At 42.8% G+C, this 16,399-nt stretch overlaps 1 protein-coding gene across 3 annotated transcripts in view; it reads right to left on the reverse strand.

Moving 5' to 3' along the window:
- slit1a (slit homolog 1a (Drosophila)) overlaps nucleotides 1-16,399 on the reverse strand; it is an 86,111-nt gene that overhangs the window by 26,504 nt on the left and 43,208 nt on the right. For all 3 annotated transcript variants that reach the window (XM_085428164.1, XM_085428165.1, XM_085428166.1), the window contains 6 exons: nucleotides 12,156-12,227; nucleotides 11,252-11,323; nucleotides 10,190-10,261; nucleotides 9,242-9,405; nucleotides 5,299-5,446; nucleotides 1,174-1,245 (listed from right to left, as the gene is read on the reverse strand). In XM_085428164.1, coding sequence (XP_085284290.1) covers nucleotides 1,174-1,245; nucleotides 5,299-5,446; nucleotides 9,242-9,405; nucleotides 10,190-10,261; nucleotides 11,252-11,323; nucleotides 12,156-12,227 — 600 coding nt within the window. The remainder of the gene's footprint in view (nucleotides 1-1,173; nucleotides 1,246-5,298; nucleotides 5,447-9,241; nucleotides 9,406-10,189; nucleotides 10,262-11,251; nucleotides 11,324-12,155; nucleotides 12,228-16,399) is intronic.

The following is a 16,399-nucleotide window of genomic DNA, read 5'->3' on the forward strand; positions in this document are numbered from 1 at the left end:
GAGTAGAAAAGCACTATATAAGTACCATTAATTTCCTGTAAGTCTGAGCTTAGAGTAGGGTCTCTTGTGCTTGTGAATCGCTTTGAACTGCATTTGATTTGTTTGAGAATGACTCTGTCATTAAATCTTCAGTGATTAGTTGCTTGAATAGGATGTAAGTTGCTTCATTTGTTGCATTTCTGTACAAGGTTCAAGTTTTTATGCACTTGTTGCATTTGTAATTCAACAAAAAACCCTGCTTTAATTTCTATGTATATCTTTAAATGGTTGTAACAATATTCAGTTAAACATAATGACTTTTCTTGTTGCTAATCTTACTGTTAATGCAATGCCTTTTTAGTTTAAGGGATTTATTCAAGTTTAACATAGACATTGGACACACCGGATAGTCTGGTTTGTCATTGCTGACATTTTTTCCAATATATATAGTATAGCCTCAAACAAAAAAACTAATTAATTTTAGTATAAAATATAAAATATTTTGGGGATTACCTTGGAGCTACATTAAGACAGCAGCTGCTTTGCTCTGTCTACTGCTCTCTGTTCACCTCATCTGAACTTCAAACTGTCCCCGGGGCTGGATGATAAAACCGTGAGAATTCCTTTAAGAAGGACAGAAAAACTCCCTGACCTCCGGTTTCCTCCATCTCCCCGCTGCTATGTCAGTCAGATCTGGTGGTGTTGGAGGTATGGGTTTGGCTGCCTGGTTGTGTGCTGGCTAGTTGGCCGGACAGCTGGCTCAACGGGTGAAAAACCACTCCGTGTTTAACTGCCCGCCTGTCACTGTTCAGAGAACGAAGCCTCAGCCCTCATTCCAACACACTCTCTGTCCCCTCATCATCATCGTCCCAGCCGGTGGTTTGCAGTTTGCCCACGCAGGCACACAACACACACACTCAGACTGGACACAACACTAACCAGGGGAATACCAGTATATAGCACTGAAAAATGAGAGCTGTTATTACGCTCATGTAGGATGTGAGTGCTTGCTTTCCATGCCACCACTAGTCTGAGAACAAGAATTTGTTCTTAAGGCACAGACAAAATAAATACTTCATGCTCCCTGGATGTGGAATGAGAAGACCGCCAATTGTCGCTTCTTTTTCCAGCCCTAAACTTCTCGTTCTCATCTGTATTATTTAGCCCTGAGGGTGAGTGTACTGATGTACTTACATCCTACGCAGTTTCTTGTAGGGAGAGAAGGCTCCGGGTGGAACAGACTTAATCCCATTCTGCTCCAGACGTCTGAGAGGAGAGAAGTGGAGAGGAGAGGAGAAGAAGATATAGTGTTATTTAAACAAACAATAGAGTTCTCCATGTTAACAGAGTTGAGTAATCACCTCTGACCCTTAGTGATTGGCCTGATTATATTAGTGGAGATCTATTCCCCAGCTGTAATAGGTCCAGGCATGTTGGAGTCATAACATCATCAGAACCATTAAACAGTGTGAATGCTAAAGTGCTGAGGAATAGGACTGGAGGGGAAAATGCTCGGTCTTGGTTTGTGTGAGAGTGTTAAGGCCTTTTTTTTTTTAAACTAAAAGTCATATTTCTTTGTGAGATAGCATTTACAGTTTCCAGCACTTATGTTCTCATATGAGATCCTGAGATCAATAATGATCTCACTTGTTCTTGTTAAATTCGCTGTTATCCTCAGGGTGTCTGCAAAGTGTCTACTGAAACCTTTGCAGCAGGGTGAAATATTGCTTCTTTGAGTTTACTTTTTCCTCTGAGCCTAAGAGCTGCTGAAGTAAAGTTGACAAGGAAAGCGCTCGGGAAACAAAATCTTACCATAAAACAACTGTCAAAGAATGAAATTAATACACAGACAAACATACACTTGGGCATGTAGTACAGAGCAGTAACCGACTCTAATCAGTCTCAGATGTGCCCAGGGAAATAGACATCCCATTAGAGCGGGTATGCATATGTGCGTTTCAAACTGCTACTTGGGACCCAGACCAATTCCCTTGTGTAACTGGCAGAGGGCTGTTTATCTGCAGGTCAGTTCACAGCTTTTAAAACTGTCCTTACCAAGGCTTAGCAGGGCCCAGAGGGAGCCAGCTGCAAGCCTGTCTGGTTGGTCTACCATTCTGCCTCCCAGCAGAGGGACTGGCTGCAGACCATGAGGCATGGGCCTGCGGTGGGCGGGCGGTTACGGCAGAATCTAAAAATCATTAAGATGCTATTTGTCACCGCAGGGAAATGAGAAATATTTTAAAATCTGCAAAACTCTTTGGCCAAAGGATGGCTGTTGATAGATTTAACCATCACCTTCTTAAGTATGTGACTTCTTGGCGTGCAACCATTTCCACAGGATTTAATTACTCCGTTAGAGGCATTTCAGATTTACTACATGCCTCTTAGGCCTTCTGCATGACTATGTTTATTTCTATCCATGGGGGGTAAATGTTTTGTTGGGTCATTAGCCACAACAGTTAACAGTTTGGGGTTTCCACATTTTTTTTTTATTTTTTATTTTTTTGGTAATCAAGAATCTTTCCCCTTCAAAAGGAGTGGCCTTTAAGGAGAGATATAGAAATCCAACTGACATTCTCAGGATAGCAGTGATTCCAGACCACAGATTCCTGTGGTGGACATGCTCTCTCTGTCTGTTTTTGTCTGAATGTCCCAGCGAGTCTGTGGATTTAGAGAGGAGTGACAGCACTGTGGTTTCCTCTGCCCTCACCATGCGGCAGAGTGGTGGGCCAAGTGGCTTTAGCGCCTTCTCTCATCAACCAGTCTGTCTGACTGGTCCAAACCAGTCTGGCACTCTACATGATGTTTGTATGTGTATGTATACGGCTGCTGTGTATAAGCATGCCTACATGCTGTGGTATCCCGGTGTGTTTCTCTGAGCCAGACAAGGATATACACACACTGCCTGCCTGACAACTTTTAAGCTCTCACATTGTCACTCCTTCCAGATCAATATGTGGAAGCGACTTAATCCCTGCAATCAACACAGGAGCTACTCCGTCCAATTGGCAGACAGGAAAAAAATAAGATAGAATCTCTCAGAGTTGCCAGTGGACCGACGATCAATGGTTTGCATCCAATTTATCAGGCTCAACATTTGTATGTGTGTCTGAGTGTGTGTGTGTTCTCTTGTTTGTATCAGTCTAATCAATGTTCTTCATCCTTTTCATTAGGGCCTGGGCATGGTTTTCATTAAGGGGAAACACATTATGCCTTTGGGTATTCACCCAGTGAGTGCGTGAGTAAGAAGTAGATGGCAGAGCCATAGCGGTGTGGATGAAAGGCAGGGGGGAGAATTTTATGGCAGCATTCACTCATTGCAGACGGGGACTATGGCGCATAATAATCTGTTGTGGTAGCGTTCAGGCTAACTGGGCCTGGTTTCACAAGACAGAGGACCAGAAACCAGCTCACATCCTCGGCAGCCATAAACACAACACTGGCATTCATTAGGGTAAAACGGGGCAGAGAGGTTCGCAATCCTCCGATTTGTACATAATGAGAGCAGCATGCGTGTGTGTTCGTGAGTTACAGAGGGCCTCATTAACAAGGTATTAGGCTAGCCTTGATATCTAGCAGCCGCCCTTGCTGTAATTGCAACTGATTTTATAATGAACTTCAAGCACAGATCAAACCTGCTGCACCAAGTTACAGAACGGACCAGCGCCTCAACCCCCTCTTTTTTAGTTATTCGGCGTTGATTTGTTTCCTTGAAATCCGGCAATGGGGGGAGACAGGGAGGGAGGACAGAGTGAAATGTAGTGATAAAAAAAATGAAGAGAGGAGGAGACACGGGTACAGGAAAGAAAATTGTGGGAATTAAACCTGTAAGGTAAGGCCCTGGTGGGCAGGACAGAATAGGCATAATATAACAGAGTGATTTACCTTTGTGGTCTTGTAAAAGATGAGTCAGAGCATAGTAGAGTTTATTAGCAGAACACAGTAAAGCACCAATTAGATGTGAAGGGCAGGGAAGGTTTTAACATGGCCTAACCCATCTGCTATCCAGATAGACTCCACTCTCTATAAAACGTGCATGATAGAGCTATCCTTCAGAAGCTTCCCTGGTCACCCATTAGTGCAGCTCACTGGTTATTAGTCTCATAGATCATATTAGTGTGTATGATATCCCACTTGTGGAACATTACAACTGGAGGGCATGCTGAGGAGGTCTACAAACCATAAAACATTGCAAAACTGCATCTCAATTTTCCCATGTTTTACAGTTTGTAGACCAGGACTAAAGATCAGGCTGAATTAATTATATCCCAAAAGTAAAAATGCAAGATGCCTGAAGCCTAGCTTTTAGAAATGTCTCTGTATTTCTTGGGTGGTCATTTAATTAGAGAAGAACAAGAAGTGTGGACCAGCATGTCCAAATTAGGAAATTCAGAACGCCACTGCACTAGAAATGGGTCAGGGTTGTTGGGGAACATGGGATCTGTGACTTCCATGGTAGCTGGGTATTTATAAACAGACCCCATGGGGAGGAGGAGACCTAGAAACTTGCTGTGTCCTCCTAACGACACACATGCTCCTTGGAAGAACATGCAATGCGACCGCTGGCTTCCTCCCTTCATCCTCCTTTTTTTCTCACCATGCATAAATCACAAAGTTGCAGTGCCATTTCATGCAGATTTCTGCGAGTGGCATGAAAGCCCGATAAAGAGAACTAAAAAAGACTCGTTTGAAAAGTTTAGCCATGCATTCCTAGGAATTACAGTATCCTGGGCCGTAAACAGTTAATACTCAGACAGATGTTGGAGGGCTGATAAACTGAGGGAGGGATGTTAGTAAAGCACTCGCATGTGGTTCACAGCCATCTGAGCTGATAAGAGCATGCAGTTTCAATCTACAGTCGACCGTAAGACTGTATGTGTCGTTCTCAGTGCACAGCAAAATGATGAATGCCCTGCCAGGTGATTCATGCTGAAAAAACTAACCCAGAACAGCATGCGTACATAAAACAAGCATGCTCATATCTCCCCCGGCCTTGTGAAACCCCTACAATTAAAGAAAACGTTGACTGATGCAAAGAGAATTAAATTAAGAATGTTAAGAATTTTTGAGGAGTTTATAATGAATCTTTTCCATGTCAGTCACTCGTCCATGAAAACACTCTGTAAAGAATTATGGACATTTGTGATAGCTGCAGTGCAGCAGTCATGAAAAATGTATATTTCTAAAGTTTTCAGGCGGTATCAGATTTTGCACTTATTATTTTTCAGACACAGATGGTTTTTATTTGAAGACTTTTTTTTCTTTTGTAAAAGCTTTTTTTTGTCACATGTTTGATAAAGAAAGAAGTAGTGCGCTCACATTTCAGCCATGCTCTCAGGCAGGTTTGCTGGGATGGCAGTCAGACCTTTTCCTCTACAGTCCACGATGTTGTTACTGCAGGTACACATGGCAGGACAAGAGCCTCCACCAGTGCTGCAAGGCTGCGGGCTTGAAGACTCCTGGTGTCCTGAAGAGACAATCAGAGGGAAGGATATGCATAAAAGAGAGGAATGTGGAGCTGCTACAGGTGTGTGAGCACAGGTGAATTTGTTGGTTTCAGGATAACAAGATGTAATGGATGTAATTGCTGGAGATCTTTCTGTGGTGATATAAAGCCCCTCATGCTCCTAATTGAGGCTCAAACTCTTATGCGGCTGCTCAAGTCATCAAGCCTTTGTTTTATAAGCTGAATTGCAAATGAACACGCATTCCTAGGGATGAGAAAAACAAATAAAAGAAAAAGACTTACATAGCTTTTAGAATCAGTGGGTAAGAAACTAGGTTATATATCAAAGCAGTGCCGAAGTAGATGTAGGGGAGAGAAAGCGCTTGAATGAGCTGGAGTGGCAATTGAAGGTCTCCCAATAACATCCATTGATCTCTTCGCAAATATTCCTCCTGAGTCTGCGTTCTCTGGGAAGAACTGATGCCATTCTGCACATTCAGCTTTACAACCCCCCACCTCTCCACTTCTAAAAAGCTTCAACTTTTTAATTTGCATACAGAGCACACAACCCGTCATACTGTCTCTAGATACCTGTTCAAATAGCTATGGCACTGTCAACAGTGTGGTGAAGAGCAGGCGCTTGCGCTGGCAGTACAGCGTGTTTGGTGTGTGCGTACAAGATGTGTGTACGCAAGTCTAACCCAGATAAAATGAATAAAACAGACTTTTAAATGGCCTCATTTACACAGCATTACTAATCCAAGTTTCAAACCATGAATATTTGATCGCGTTCCTATCTATCGCTCAGCTTGTGTGGAAAAATGTTGGCGAGAGAGCCAAGTGGGAGTAGACATTCAGCGAGAGGAAGACAGAGTGAGTGATGGTGAAAGTCGGTGACAGAGAAAGCATAACTCCAGAATCATTATGGTTTACCATAAAATTACTGGCGCGAGCGTTTGGACCATTTAGCTAATAAGACATGTTTAAGGTCAGACTTCATACATCTGGTCAATCATAATCAATTACCTGATGGGACGGAATGCTTCGACACATCTGGGAATCAAGTCAGCGATTATCATCGCGAGTGTGACACTGGTACAGTCCCTCAGCACATGCGATATGAGGCACTGTGATCAGAGGACGGCAGAGGTTTGACAGATCTGGGATCAGGTGTAGGGCAGAGAAAAACTCCCTTCTGATCCAACATGGCATATCTGACAGGCCTGGGATCAGGGGGAGTGCAGAGCACAGCTGGAGCGCCCTTAACAATGACAGCTCTGTGACAGGTACACTTGAGGTGAAGCTGTTTGATGTTTGCTCCTCCCCTGTTTTTTTTTTCCTGCCTATCCCCCATTATCTCTCCAATTCGCCTTCTCTGCTACCCAGTTACCTTCCCATTGCCCTTCTTTTATTTGCTTTCCTTCTTCCAGCAGTTTTCCCCTGCTCCACCTGTACTTTCATACTCCCTTTTAACATCCTCATTTTCAGCCTCTTTATCACTGCAAGCCATTAGCTTCTGTCCATGTGCTCACAAGTCTTGATATTTAACTCCCCTCCATCGCTGGCCTCTTCCCATTTGTCTCCTCTGCAGTTTCCCATTTTTATAGGGTAATTCCTGTTTCACACTACAAGAGCTGTATTGTATTCAACCCTGAAGCAATTTATTATTAATTATTCATCTCAAACACAATATTTTTACTTTTGTATTATATTGTGAGAGCAGTTATGCGGTAGAATTAGTCATCCATTTTTTGTCATATAGAGCATGATGTTGGCACAAGAACCTTTTAACTTTGGGTTTGATCTGCTGCAAACGATCAAGGGAGTTATGCGTAATGTTTGGTTTGAATAAAACAACACACAGAAAAGCCCATTAAGACAAACGGGAGTAACTGTATCCTAAAGCAGAAACTGACGCTTGTGTAATTGGCTACAGCTAAGGGGAAAAAAGATTTTCAGCCAGATTTCAAACCTAAAAACCTTTTTGAAAGAAACAAAATTGTTTGGAGAACAGAAAATGCATCTCACTGCAGAAATTTGTGAGATAACGCAAATGAGTGACTGGTTTTGCACAGGAGTCCCTTCAAGCATTTAGAAAGTTAAAGAAGGAGTGTTTATTCTGCAAATGTTGTTTAAAATCCAATTTTCACCTGGATTTAGTACTTTTTAAATCCGCTTTTCCATTTTTTTTAATCATTAAGTATTGGTATACAGCACACAGCAATGTTTTTTTAAACTATTAAAGAATGACCCCATTTTTAAAGGGGACCGATGATAAATCATTGCCTGGAAAAATATTTTTCCTCAAAGCGAAGCAGTAAATGTGTTACTCTGCTCATTACAGGCAAAAATTTACAATACAGTGGTGCTTTCCAGCCTAAAACTGGGACTGAAAGAAAGTGAGTCATAACACAGGGTGCTGCAGAATTTCATCATATTTCGAATCGATGAATAACACACTGTACCCCGTTTTCCTTCTCCTGCCTCTCATAACAGCAACACGCCTCGCTTCTCCATCTTCTTTTCTTCCAACACAGCGCCACCCCACCCCAAATCCCCCGCAGGTGGCCTGGCCTGGTCACAGCTCACACTAAATACACGCACAACCACACAGTGCTGAACATCAAAAATACTAAAAAAAACCCAAAAAAACAGGAGTATGTGTGTATATGCATGTGCCAGCGAGCCAGTCCCTAATGAGTCCTTCACTGGGAGTTCAACTTCTGGTCACTCATCCTCTCAAGAAGAAACTGTTAGTATGTGTTTGTGTGTGTGCATCACTGTGTACTTACACACACAAATACATAGTAGCGGCAGATTTCCTGCTGGTGTTAGCAGGGACAAAAACGATCAGCTATTGACACTCTCAAAAAAAAAAAAAAAATCAATGTTTGTCTGTCTACAACACTCCTAACTTTTTTAGGTATTTTTACACAACAGCAGCTTATATGTATGCTACATGAACTACAGCTCTCCATCATTCGAAACCTCAACTTTCTGTATCAGTATCCTATCAGAAACCAAATTTCCCTGACACCCCCTGCTCCCCTTTCGTATCTGGAATCGTTACACTCCCACGCTTTGAGTCTCTTTCCCTGGGCGATGAATAGTTAATGATCTGTGCTGTCACGCCGTATGGCTGCGTAAAAATCACAACCCATGGAGAGAGAGAGACAGAGAGAGGTACACACACACACAAACGTAGACACAAACACCCCTCGCAGCTGGCGTTGCAAGTGAGATGGCCTTGTGGGGAGTGGAGGTTCTCATGCTATTTTTCCATTGTCCGGATATGATAACCCCAATGCACGGCATGACACACCCACATGCACATGCTCTCTCTGTCTCTCACACACACACGTGCACGCGCACGCACACACATGCGCACACACCGCAAAAGAAATAGTGATTTCAAAGCCACAGTTATCCTTGTGCTAGAAGGTGAGAAGCTATAAATAATGACAAATTGAGGACAGAGGGTCTACTGTCAATGGGGGCAGCCATCGCTCCAGCTGTGCGCTGGGCATTTTCCTTGCAACAGCGCCAGCTCCTCAAGAGGTGGGCACTCATGCAAAGGCCAGAAGAGAGCATGGGGTTGCCAGGTTATCATGTGGCTGCCAGGTGAATACACACTGAAACAAAAACACAGGATACTTCCTGTGTTTTTGTGTCAGTGTGACCAGGGGACCGTAAAAGATTTACTCCACAGGGAGACGTTGTCATAAAGAACCATTTTGTTTGCTGCCTTTTGCACAAAAAAAACTTTTATAAAATGCATTGTTTGCTGGTCAAAAGTTTATTGTAAATGTATCTTACCTGAGCAGCTGAATTCATGCTTCTGTACTTCTGCCACATTAAGTCCTCTGAGCTCAGGAGGGGCAGTGCATTGTGTGAATAAGCCAATTGTAGGCCTCTGCCTGAGCCACTGGGCCAACCACGCCAGGTGACAGTCACAGTTCAGATTGTTCGAGTGGAGACGGCTGTTAAATGAGAGGGGGAAAAAAAAGAAAAGTTGATTGATTGAAGAAGTTTTCCTTTTCTGTCTAAAATACCACAAGCTGAAGACATAAATAGCATAAAACGTGTCTATTCTTTCCTACAACTCATCACATCCAATCCCTGTGGCAAAACACAAATGATACGCTGCACGGATGATTATAAATGACACTTTCTAAAAAAGAGGAACACTAAAGAGGTCTTTTCTAAACCTACTCCAAACACTGCATTCCTGCAGTGCTGTGCCTGTCCAGAATAACTCTTGCCGTGGTGAGGTGGACCTCTGGAGCATGTGTGTTAACTCGCAAATCCATGTGTGCAGACGCATGGTGTGCACACAAACAGAACAGCCATATAATACTACCCCACTGGGAGCCTAAAATGTCACCGCAAGAGCAGTGGAGTCACGGTCCAGAGTTTCAGCAGGCATAATTGTTTTAATTTGTGCATAATTTCAGATTTAGTAATCACATACAATGCACAATACACAATAGACTTGTGGGGCTATTTGTGTCTATCTGGGCCAGTTGTTGTCTTTAGATGGAGGGAATAATGGCCCCTGGCATTGCTACAGACCCTTCTGTGGTACTCTGTGGTTATGGCTGCCACCCAACATTGACTGGAATGACAGAACCTGTCTACTCCCATTGAAATCACACAGGACTCAGCCCTTTCTCTGCTTTGCCTGTTTGTGTGTGGAATATTGTTTTATTTTTATGGGAAATATCTCCGGATCAGTAGAAAAGTGGTGGGATTTGTGAGACTTACAAAGTCCGTAGTTTGGGCATGTGGTTGAAGCTAGAGACGGGGATGCTGCTGATGTTGTTGTTGTTCAGCGTTCTGTGAAAAAGAAAACAAGATTTTAGCATCGGTAAACTTTTTGGAATCAGTTCTCTTTGAAACTCTCCCCGTCTCTCTTTCTTCTCGTGGCCTATCAGGAGTCTAGCACCTTATTCCTCGCAGATGCAGACATTCATGCATGCAAATATGCACAGGCAAGCTCACAGTCATGATCACACCACTTTCATCGAACTCTGGGCATCAGCTGCAGAAAGAGAATCGGGTCATTTCAATCAGCCTAATAACCCTTTGCAATATTTCAACCTGCTACCCCCTTTCAACGCAAGCTGTCCTCCTCCCCCCACGAAACCTATAAATACAGACCCTATCAAAACAACCCCCTATCCCTGCTTGTACCACTGTGACAACCCTACGACTATTTCCTCCATGTCATGACAGCAGCTGTCACTTTTTTCAAACCCTTCATACACAAACACACATGCAAAACAGCCTTTCACTATCAAAATAGCAAGCCTGTCAAAGTGCCCTCGTCCCCCTGCCTGAACTGTAAGTCTAAATTGTTTCAGGTGGAGAGCTCTAACAGAGACCGCTTGGACACTTTAGACAAGGGATGATTAATTGAATGTTCAAAAACTGCTAAGCATGGTCACCAATGCATGGAGGATTGAGTGCTAACTTGAATAGGATTCTTTTTTTTTTTTTTTTTTGTAAAATGGTAGGAACCCCCAAATGTCAGATGGCCTGCCCAGAAGTGGGTGATGTGTAGATGGAGGTGAAGTGGTGGGCAGGTGGGGGGTGTTAATGTGATCGAAGGGAACACTGCTGTCAACTGTGACTTAATGGAGCTTGGTCTCCATGATGCTGGCCCCCCTCGTGAGGCCCACAGGGGGGTATTTTGGTATAAGCCAGGCCTGTGCTTTGTTAGTTATGCTTATTAGCGAGGCCAAAACAATGTCTTAATTTAACTAAGTGCTTTAATGGAACAATAGAGGGCTGGGTTGGATGAATAGCATCACTTCAGATACTTACAGCACTTCCAAGCCTCTCAGAGCTCTGAAGGCTCCGTCCTCTATGCAGCTGATGTGGTTTTTATCCAGCTGGCTGCAGATCACACACAAGAGAGAACCTTTGTTACACGAGGCACATACAGTAAACAATCTTTCCGCCTCCCTATAGGCTATTTGTAATCATGGGTACAGTGAGCAGAACACTGATGGATTGTGGTAAATCAATACTGGTTTAGTCATCTCAGCTCTTGTAACCCCAAGAGTAGCACTTCACTAATTGTTTATCTGCATCGATACACCTCATAAATCTACAGTATGTGTCCGTGCGAAGATGCAAATCAGTGTTGCTACAAGACGCCTTTGGGGAGCTCTGTGTGTGTGTGTGTGTGTGTGTGTGTGTGTGTGTGTGTGTGTGTGTGTGTGTGTGTGTGTGTGTGTGTGTGTGTGTGTGTGTGTGTGTGTGTGTGAGGTAGTTAGTCTACTTAATCAGTGTGATGCACAGTCTGCTGGAATTACACATACCGACATGTACATAATGTTTTGCGGTTACCAAAGGCCATTAACCCGACTGGATAAATATTGGAAAATGTTCATTTACAGTAGCTTGTAATATAATAATTTATTCTGTATAATCTTGCTTGACTCTTCATTGACTTGCCATAACTGCAATGTTAGAATCATGTTAATAACTAATTAACCAGTTATTTTTATACTTCCTTAAGCGACTTTTAATCACTTAACTGTTTCCATGTATTTTTCAGTTTGTAAATGTGGTTACTTTCAGATGTTGCTAGACTTTTTGGTTGCATTCATCATAACCTCATAACTTTTTTAAAGCTTCTATAGACCAATCCTTATTTAATAACGAAGATAACTGTACATTGCAGGGCAGAGCACATTTACCCTGGAAAGAGTGAGGTACTCACAGGTTTTTGATGTCTGTAGCTCCCCTGAAAGCTTTTCTGGGAATGGACTGGATGTAGTTCTCGCTCAGATCTCTGCGGACACAATAAGAAGGCATCGGTTAGAGACAATCCATCCTCGATTATCGCTTTGGTTTGGTCTTTTTTTACTTTGAGAGGATGTGTGTCCAATATAACTCAATTTCGGAAGCAATGTTAACATGTTCCAGCAATTTCCTCTGTGAACCTTTCACTTCTAGTGTTTAAGCATGCTTTGCTAGCAGCAGGAATCAAACTCTATTCAGTGTAGCTCTTTCTTTTAACACACTCAATGGTGCAGAACAGGAACGCTATGGGCATTTTTTTCCCTTCTGCCAACACCCTTAGGTCTGATACTGCATGGCCAACTCATTCATAATGAAGATGTTATTTTTTTTGTTGTTGGCTGTATTATTCAATGTTCACTCAGGCTATAATTTGTTCACTGTGCCCTGACCATGCACTGGTGTGAGGCACCAGTTCACAGACAGTTGGGCAGACAGACAGCTGGGCAGCGACCAATGAGATGTTGGTGGTGTTCCCGCAGTAGCACAAAGAGCATTATTTTCCCATATAATATTTGGTGTGTGTGTGAGTGTGTGTGTGTGATAATCGACCCGAACAGAGAGAAAAGCAGTATTTGAAGCACAAGACCTATTTTAATTGTCACAGTATTTTGCCTATTGTTTAAATTGTGAGCTAACCTGACTCAGAAAGCATGTAACCATCTTCTGTACATACTCTACTCAGGGAAACTCTTGGCTGATACCAGAGAGGCTCCTGCCTCATGCAAGGAAGGCTCCCACAGCCCGGACAGATGTAAACAGAGCACTTATGGTCACCCACAGAAGGGCTAAGGCACAACACCAGAATCAGACTTTGATGACTCCTGCTTAGTTAATGTTCATGCGCACCACAGCATGCAATCCTCTGATGCACACAACAAATATCCACGCTAAAACCCCCATGGGGTAATGCTAAAATGAGTTCCCAAGACACACAGTCTCACATAGTGTCCCCACTGGGTGATGCTTTCCAGAATGTTCCCGGGAATGAATATCGCACAGACATTGTTTCGGCAGGATACAAAAGAGGGGAGTAAAACGCATTACAGCGGTTGTGTTGCTCAATCCATCTAATGAATGGGTGGTTGTTTCTTTACGGTACAGCAAAAATTAAAAGAGTACTATGCAGGCCACTGCAAATACACCACAATTAAAATGGAATTTGTGTGTTTGATTCCATGGCATAAAATATTGAGGTCAGATTGAATTGTGGCAGTCTACTCTGACTTGTAGGGTCTTGCCCCGTGTTTACAGTCTTGTTCCATTAAAAGACGGCATTACAATGATGTTGCATGGGAATGACCGTGTTAGGGGCACTTTTATTTAGCGGATAAGGGAACAAGTAAGCAGCCCTTTATATGGCTGCTATTCTGAACACACAAAAACCTGACGAGCACGTACAGATGTGCAAATGAAACACACACGTCGCTGGCTCGCGTTCAGACAGAACATAAATATTCCATCTAGTGGCACATTCTAATTTTATCCTGTGAGGTTTCTGAGTTACATTTTCTCGGAAGATCTGCATAACATCTGCTTTCATTGAGATATAGGGCATCACAGTTAGCAGGCAATTTAGGCAATTACACAACAATAATCTAGCTATTCTGTCAGTCTGCCATATTTTGCAGGATCATATCCCAAACACCAAACCGGCTTCGTGTCTCCTAACTAGCAAACATGAGAGCCAGAACGGTTGTGCTCCCTCCAGCTCCTTTGTTGTTCTCTTGGCAAAACAGCATGAGTGAAGAAATGAAAGCTGAGTCAGTCTGGCACCCGGGCTGAATTGGTGCCGCTTATCAAAGCAGGTCTACCTGGACCTGAACTCTAATTACTAATTAGTCCCCTCACCTTCTCTTCACCTTTCTACAACAAAAGAAAACCACCAACACACAAAAGATGTCTCTTTTGTGATCTTCTGCACACATTTGGTTAATGACTTCTTGCCCCTGGACATATGAGGATATCTTTTCTCTGTGTGGTGGTTGTATTTGTGTGTTCACTCCCAGGCTCCAATGGGAAATTTCAACAAATTGCTGTGCTCAGGCGGCATTAAATGCCGGAGGCAGTAGGTGCTGGGAGAGGAAGAAAGACATAAATATGGGGACAGGCATGAGAAAAGGATGGAAAGCTCTGATGATATGAGGACAATCCCATTTTTGTAAGTAGTAAAATGATAGCTCTAGGGTGAACTCGTCAATCCTGCTAGCATGCTAAAACACAATTGGTTAGAGTGATCTATAGACTACCAATTATGGTGCTGTTTGACTGGATTTGGTGCTGAGGTCGTGGGAGATCACTTAAAAAATATAAGTCTATTCTGGGACAATGTGCACCCCCCCTCAAAAAAACCCATGACAACTATAAATGATGCTATCTATAGTGCCAGAAAATCTCATTTACTTATACTGCTTTTGTCCCTTTGCATGTTTCTTTCTCTCCCTTTGTCACATCAAACACAATAATCACAGTGGTCATGGTTTGGAGTCTGAAGTCTTCTGTATTCTATAAGGATTTATCGACGGGTTAAACTCCTACAGGAGCCAGAACAATATTAAATTTAGCAACTCGACATTTCTGCATTTACACATTCCTAAAATGGCAAACAGGACATTTCTGTGGGAGACCATACTGTATTTTACATAGTCTGTGGTTGCCCCTCACTGGTATTTTCTAAGCTTGGCTCCAACTGTGTTGCTGCTGAGAACTTTGACATCTCTGATTAGTTGATTTCAGTCGAGCTGATTTCAGGGAAGCACTGATCCATTCAAAAACAGACATGATTATATGACAACAGTCACCACAAATAGAGATAATGGTCACCATGGTGTTTGACACAAAATCTAGCGACAGTAAATCTAATGTTAAAGCCTTTTAGCAAATACCACGACAGTGCATCACTTGTGCAGCAGCCCAGAGATAGTTCAGAAATCATCTTGGCAAAGGAACCACTTCCATCTTCTTTGTGCCTTGTTTCTTCATGAAATCATCTTGGATTTGAGTGTCTGGCCAGCGCATATGTTTTAAAATGTGTGTACTGCATCAGACTTATCTAACCTCAGAGTCAGATAGTGGATTGCAGGAGCAGATAAAGTCAGGAGACGAAGGAGAAGCGGTTATAACCTCCGGGCTTCATGACACTCGCAGAGCTCTGTTCGGGGTAGAAGAAACCACCAGAGCTTTGCAGCAGTCGCCACTGCCCAGACTCCTTCCATGCACTCATTACAATGCGTTGAAGAATATCCCGAGGCAGTCCCTCAGCCTCTACTCCAAGGCTGAGGGACTTGCTGCAATAATGTTAGACCTACAACTTTTTCTTTCCTTATTTCCTGCACGCAGCATGCCTTTTTTTCATCATAGGTGTGCGATCCAACGCTTGAGTGAACAAGAGTGAGTGTTCAAAAGAGCCAAGACCTGGTATACATTTACCTTAATGCACTACATACCATGCAAGTGGGCAGTTAGTTCATTAATGTACCCCTGGCTCTTTCTGGGTGACGTTGCTCACAGTTCATTCCCATTGTTGCCGTAATGATGCGGTAACACACATGTTTTCAGGTGTGTCTTCGCTGTATGAACTACAGTCTCTAATATACTGCGGTCAAGCTTTTTAAGGTTTCACTTATTCAGGACCTCAAACAATCTTATTGTTTAATCAGTGTAAATTGCTCTGATAATAAACGTAGCTACTGATATGCTGGTTTACAAGAATCCCCGCAGAGTCTATATCTGAAATAATTAGCTATGTTATCAGACATAGCTCAAGGCGCCTGGTCTGAAGATTAGCTCCACGCTGAAGGTAATGTCTGGTTCCTGTCTGATTCACATCATTAACCTCTGATCTCTATCTCAGTACACTACACTAACACTGTACATACCTTCATGATACACATACCTACTATGGTTTCATGTTAATATACGGATCAAAACGCCAGCGTAAAGACACGCTGTGACCCTTTTAATTCTTTAATCATTGTTTGTGACGGCAAAATGAATATCTAGGGATGCTGAAGCAGTTCAGCCACTTAATTAAAAACAAAGTATAACGTTTCAGGCATTTCAGCTTTTGCATTTAAATTTTTTGACTAAAACTCAAGGAAGCTACATGTTCACATGGTAGCAACTTGATGATCACAAGGTAGTCGGATTTATTTCATCTATTTT

The sequence above is a fragment of the Rhamphochromis longiceps genome, linkage group LG13 (assembly GCF_057381845.1).
Source record: "Rhamphochromis longiceps isolate RC_006_pf linkage group LG13, R_longiceps_female_GT1.1, whole genome shotgun sequence".
NCBI lineage: Eukaryota > Metazoa > Chordata > Actinopteri > Cichliformes > Cichlidae > Rhamphochromis > Rhamphochromis longiceps.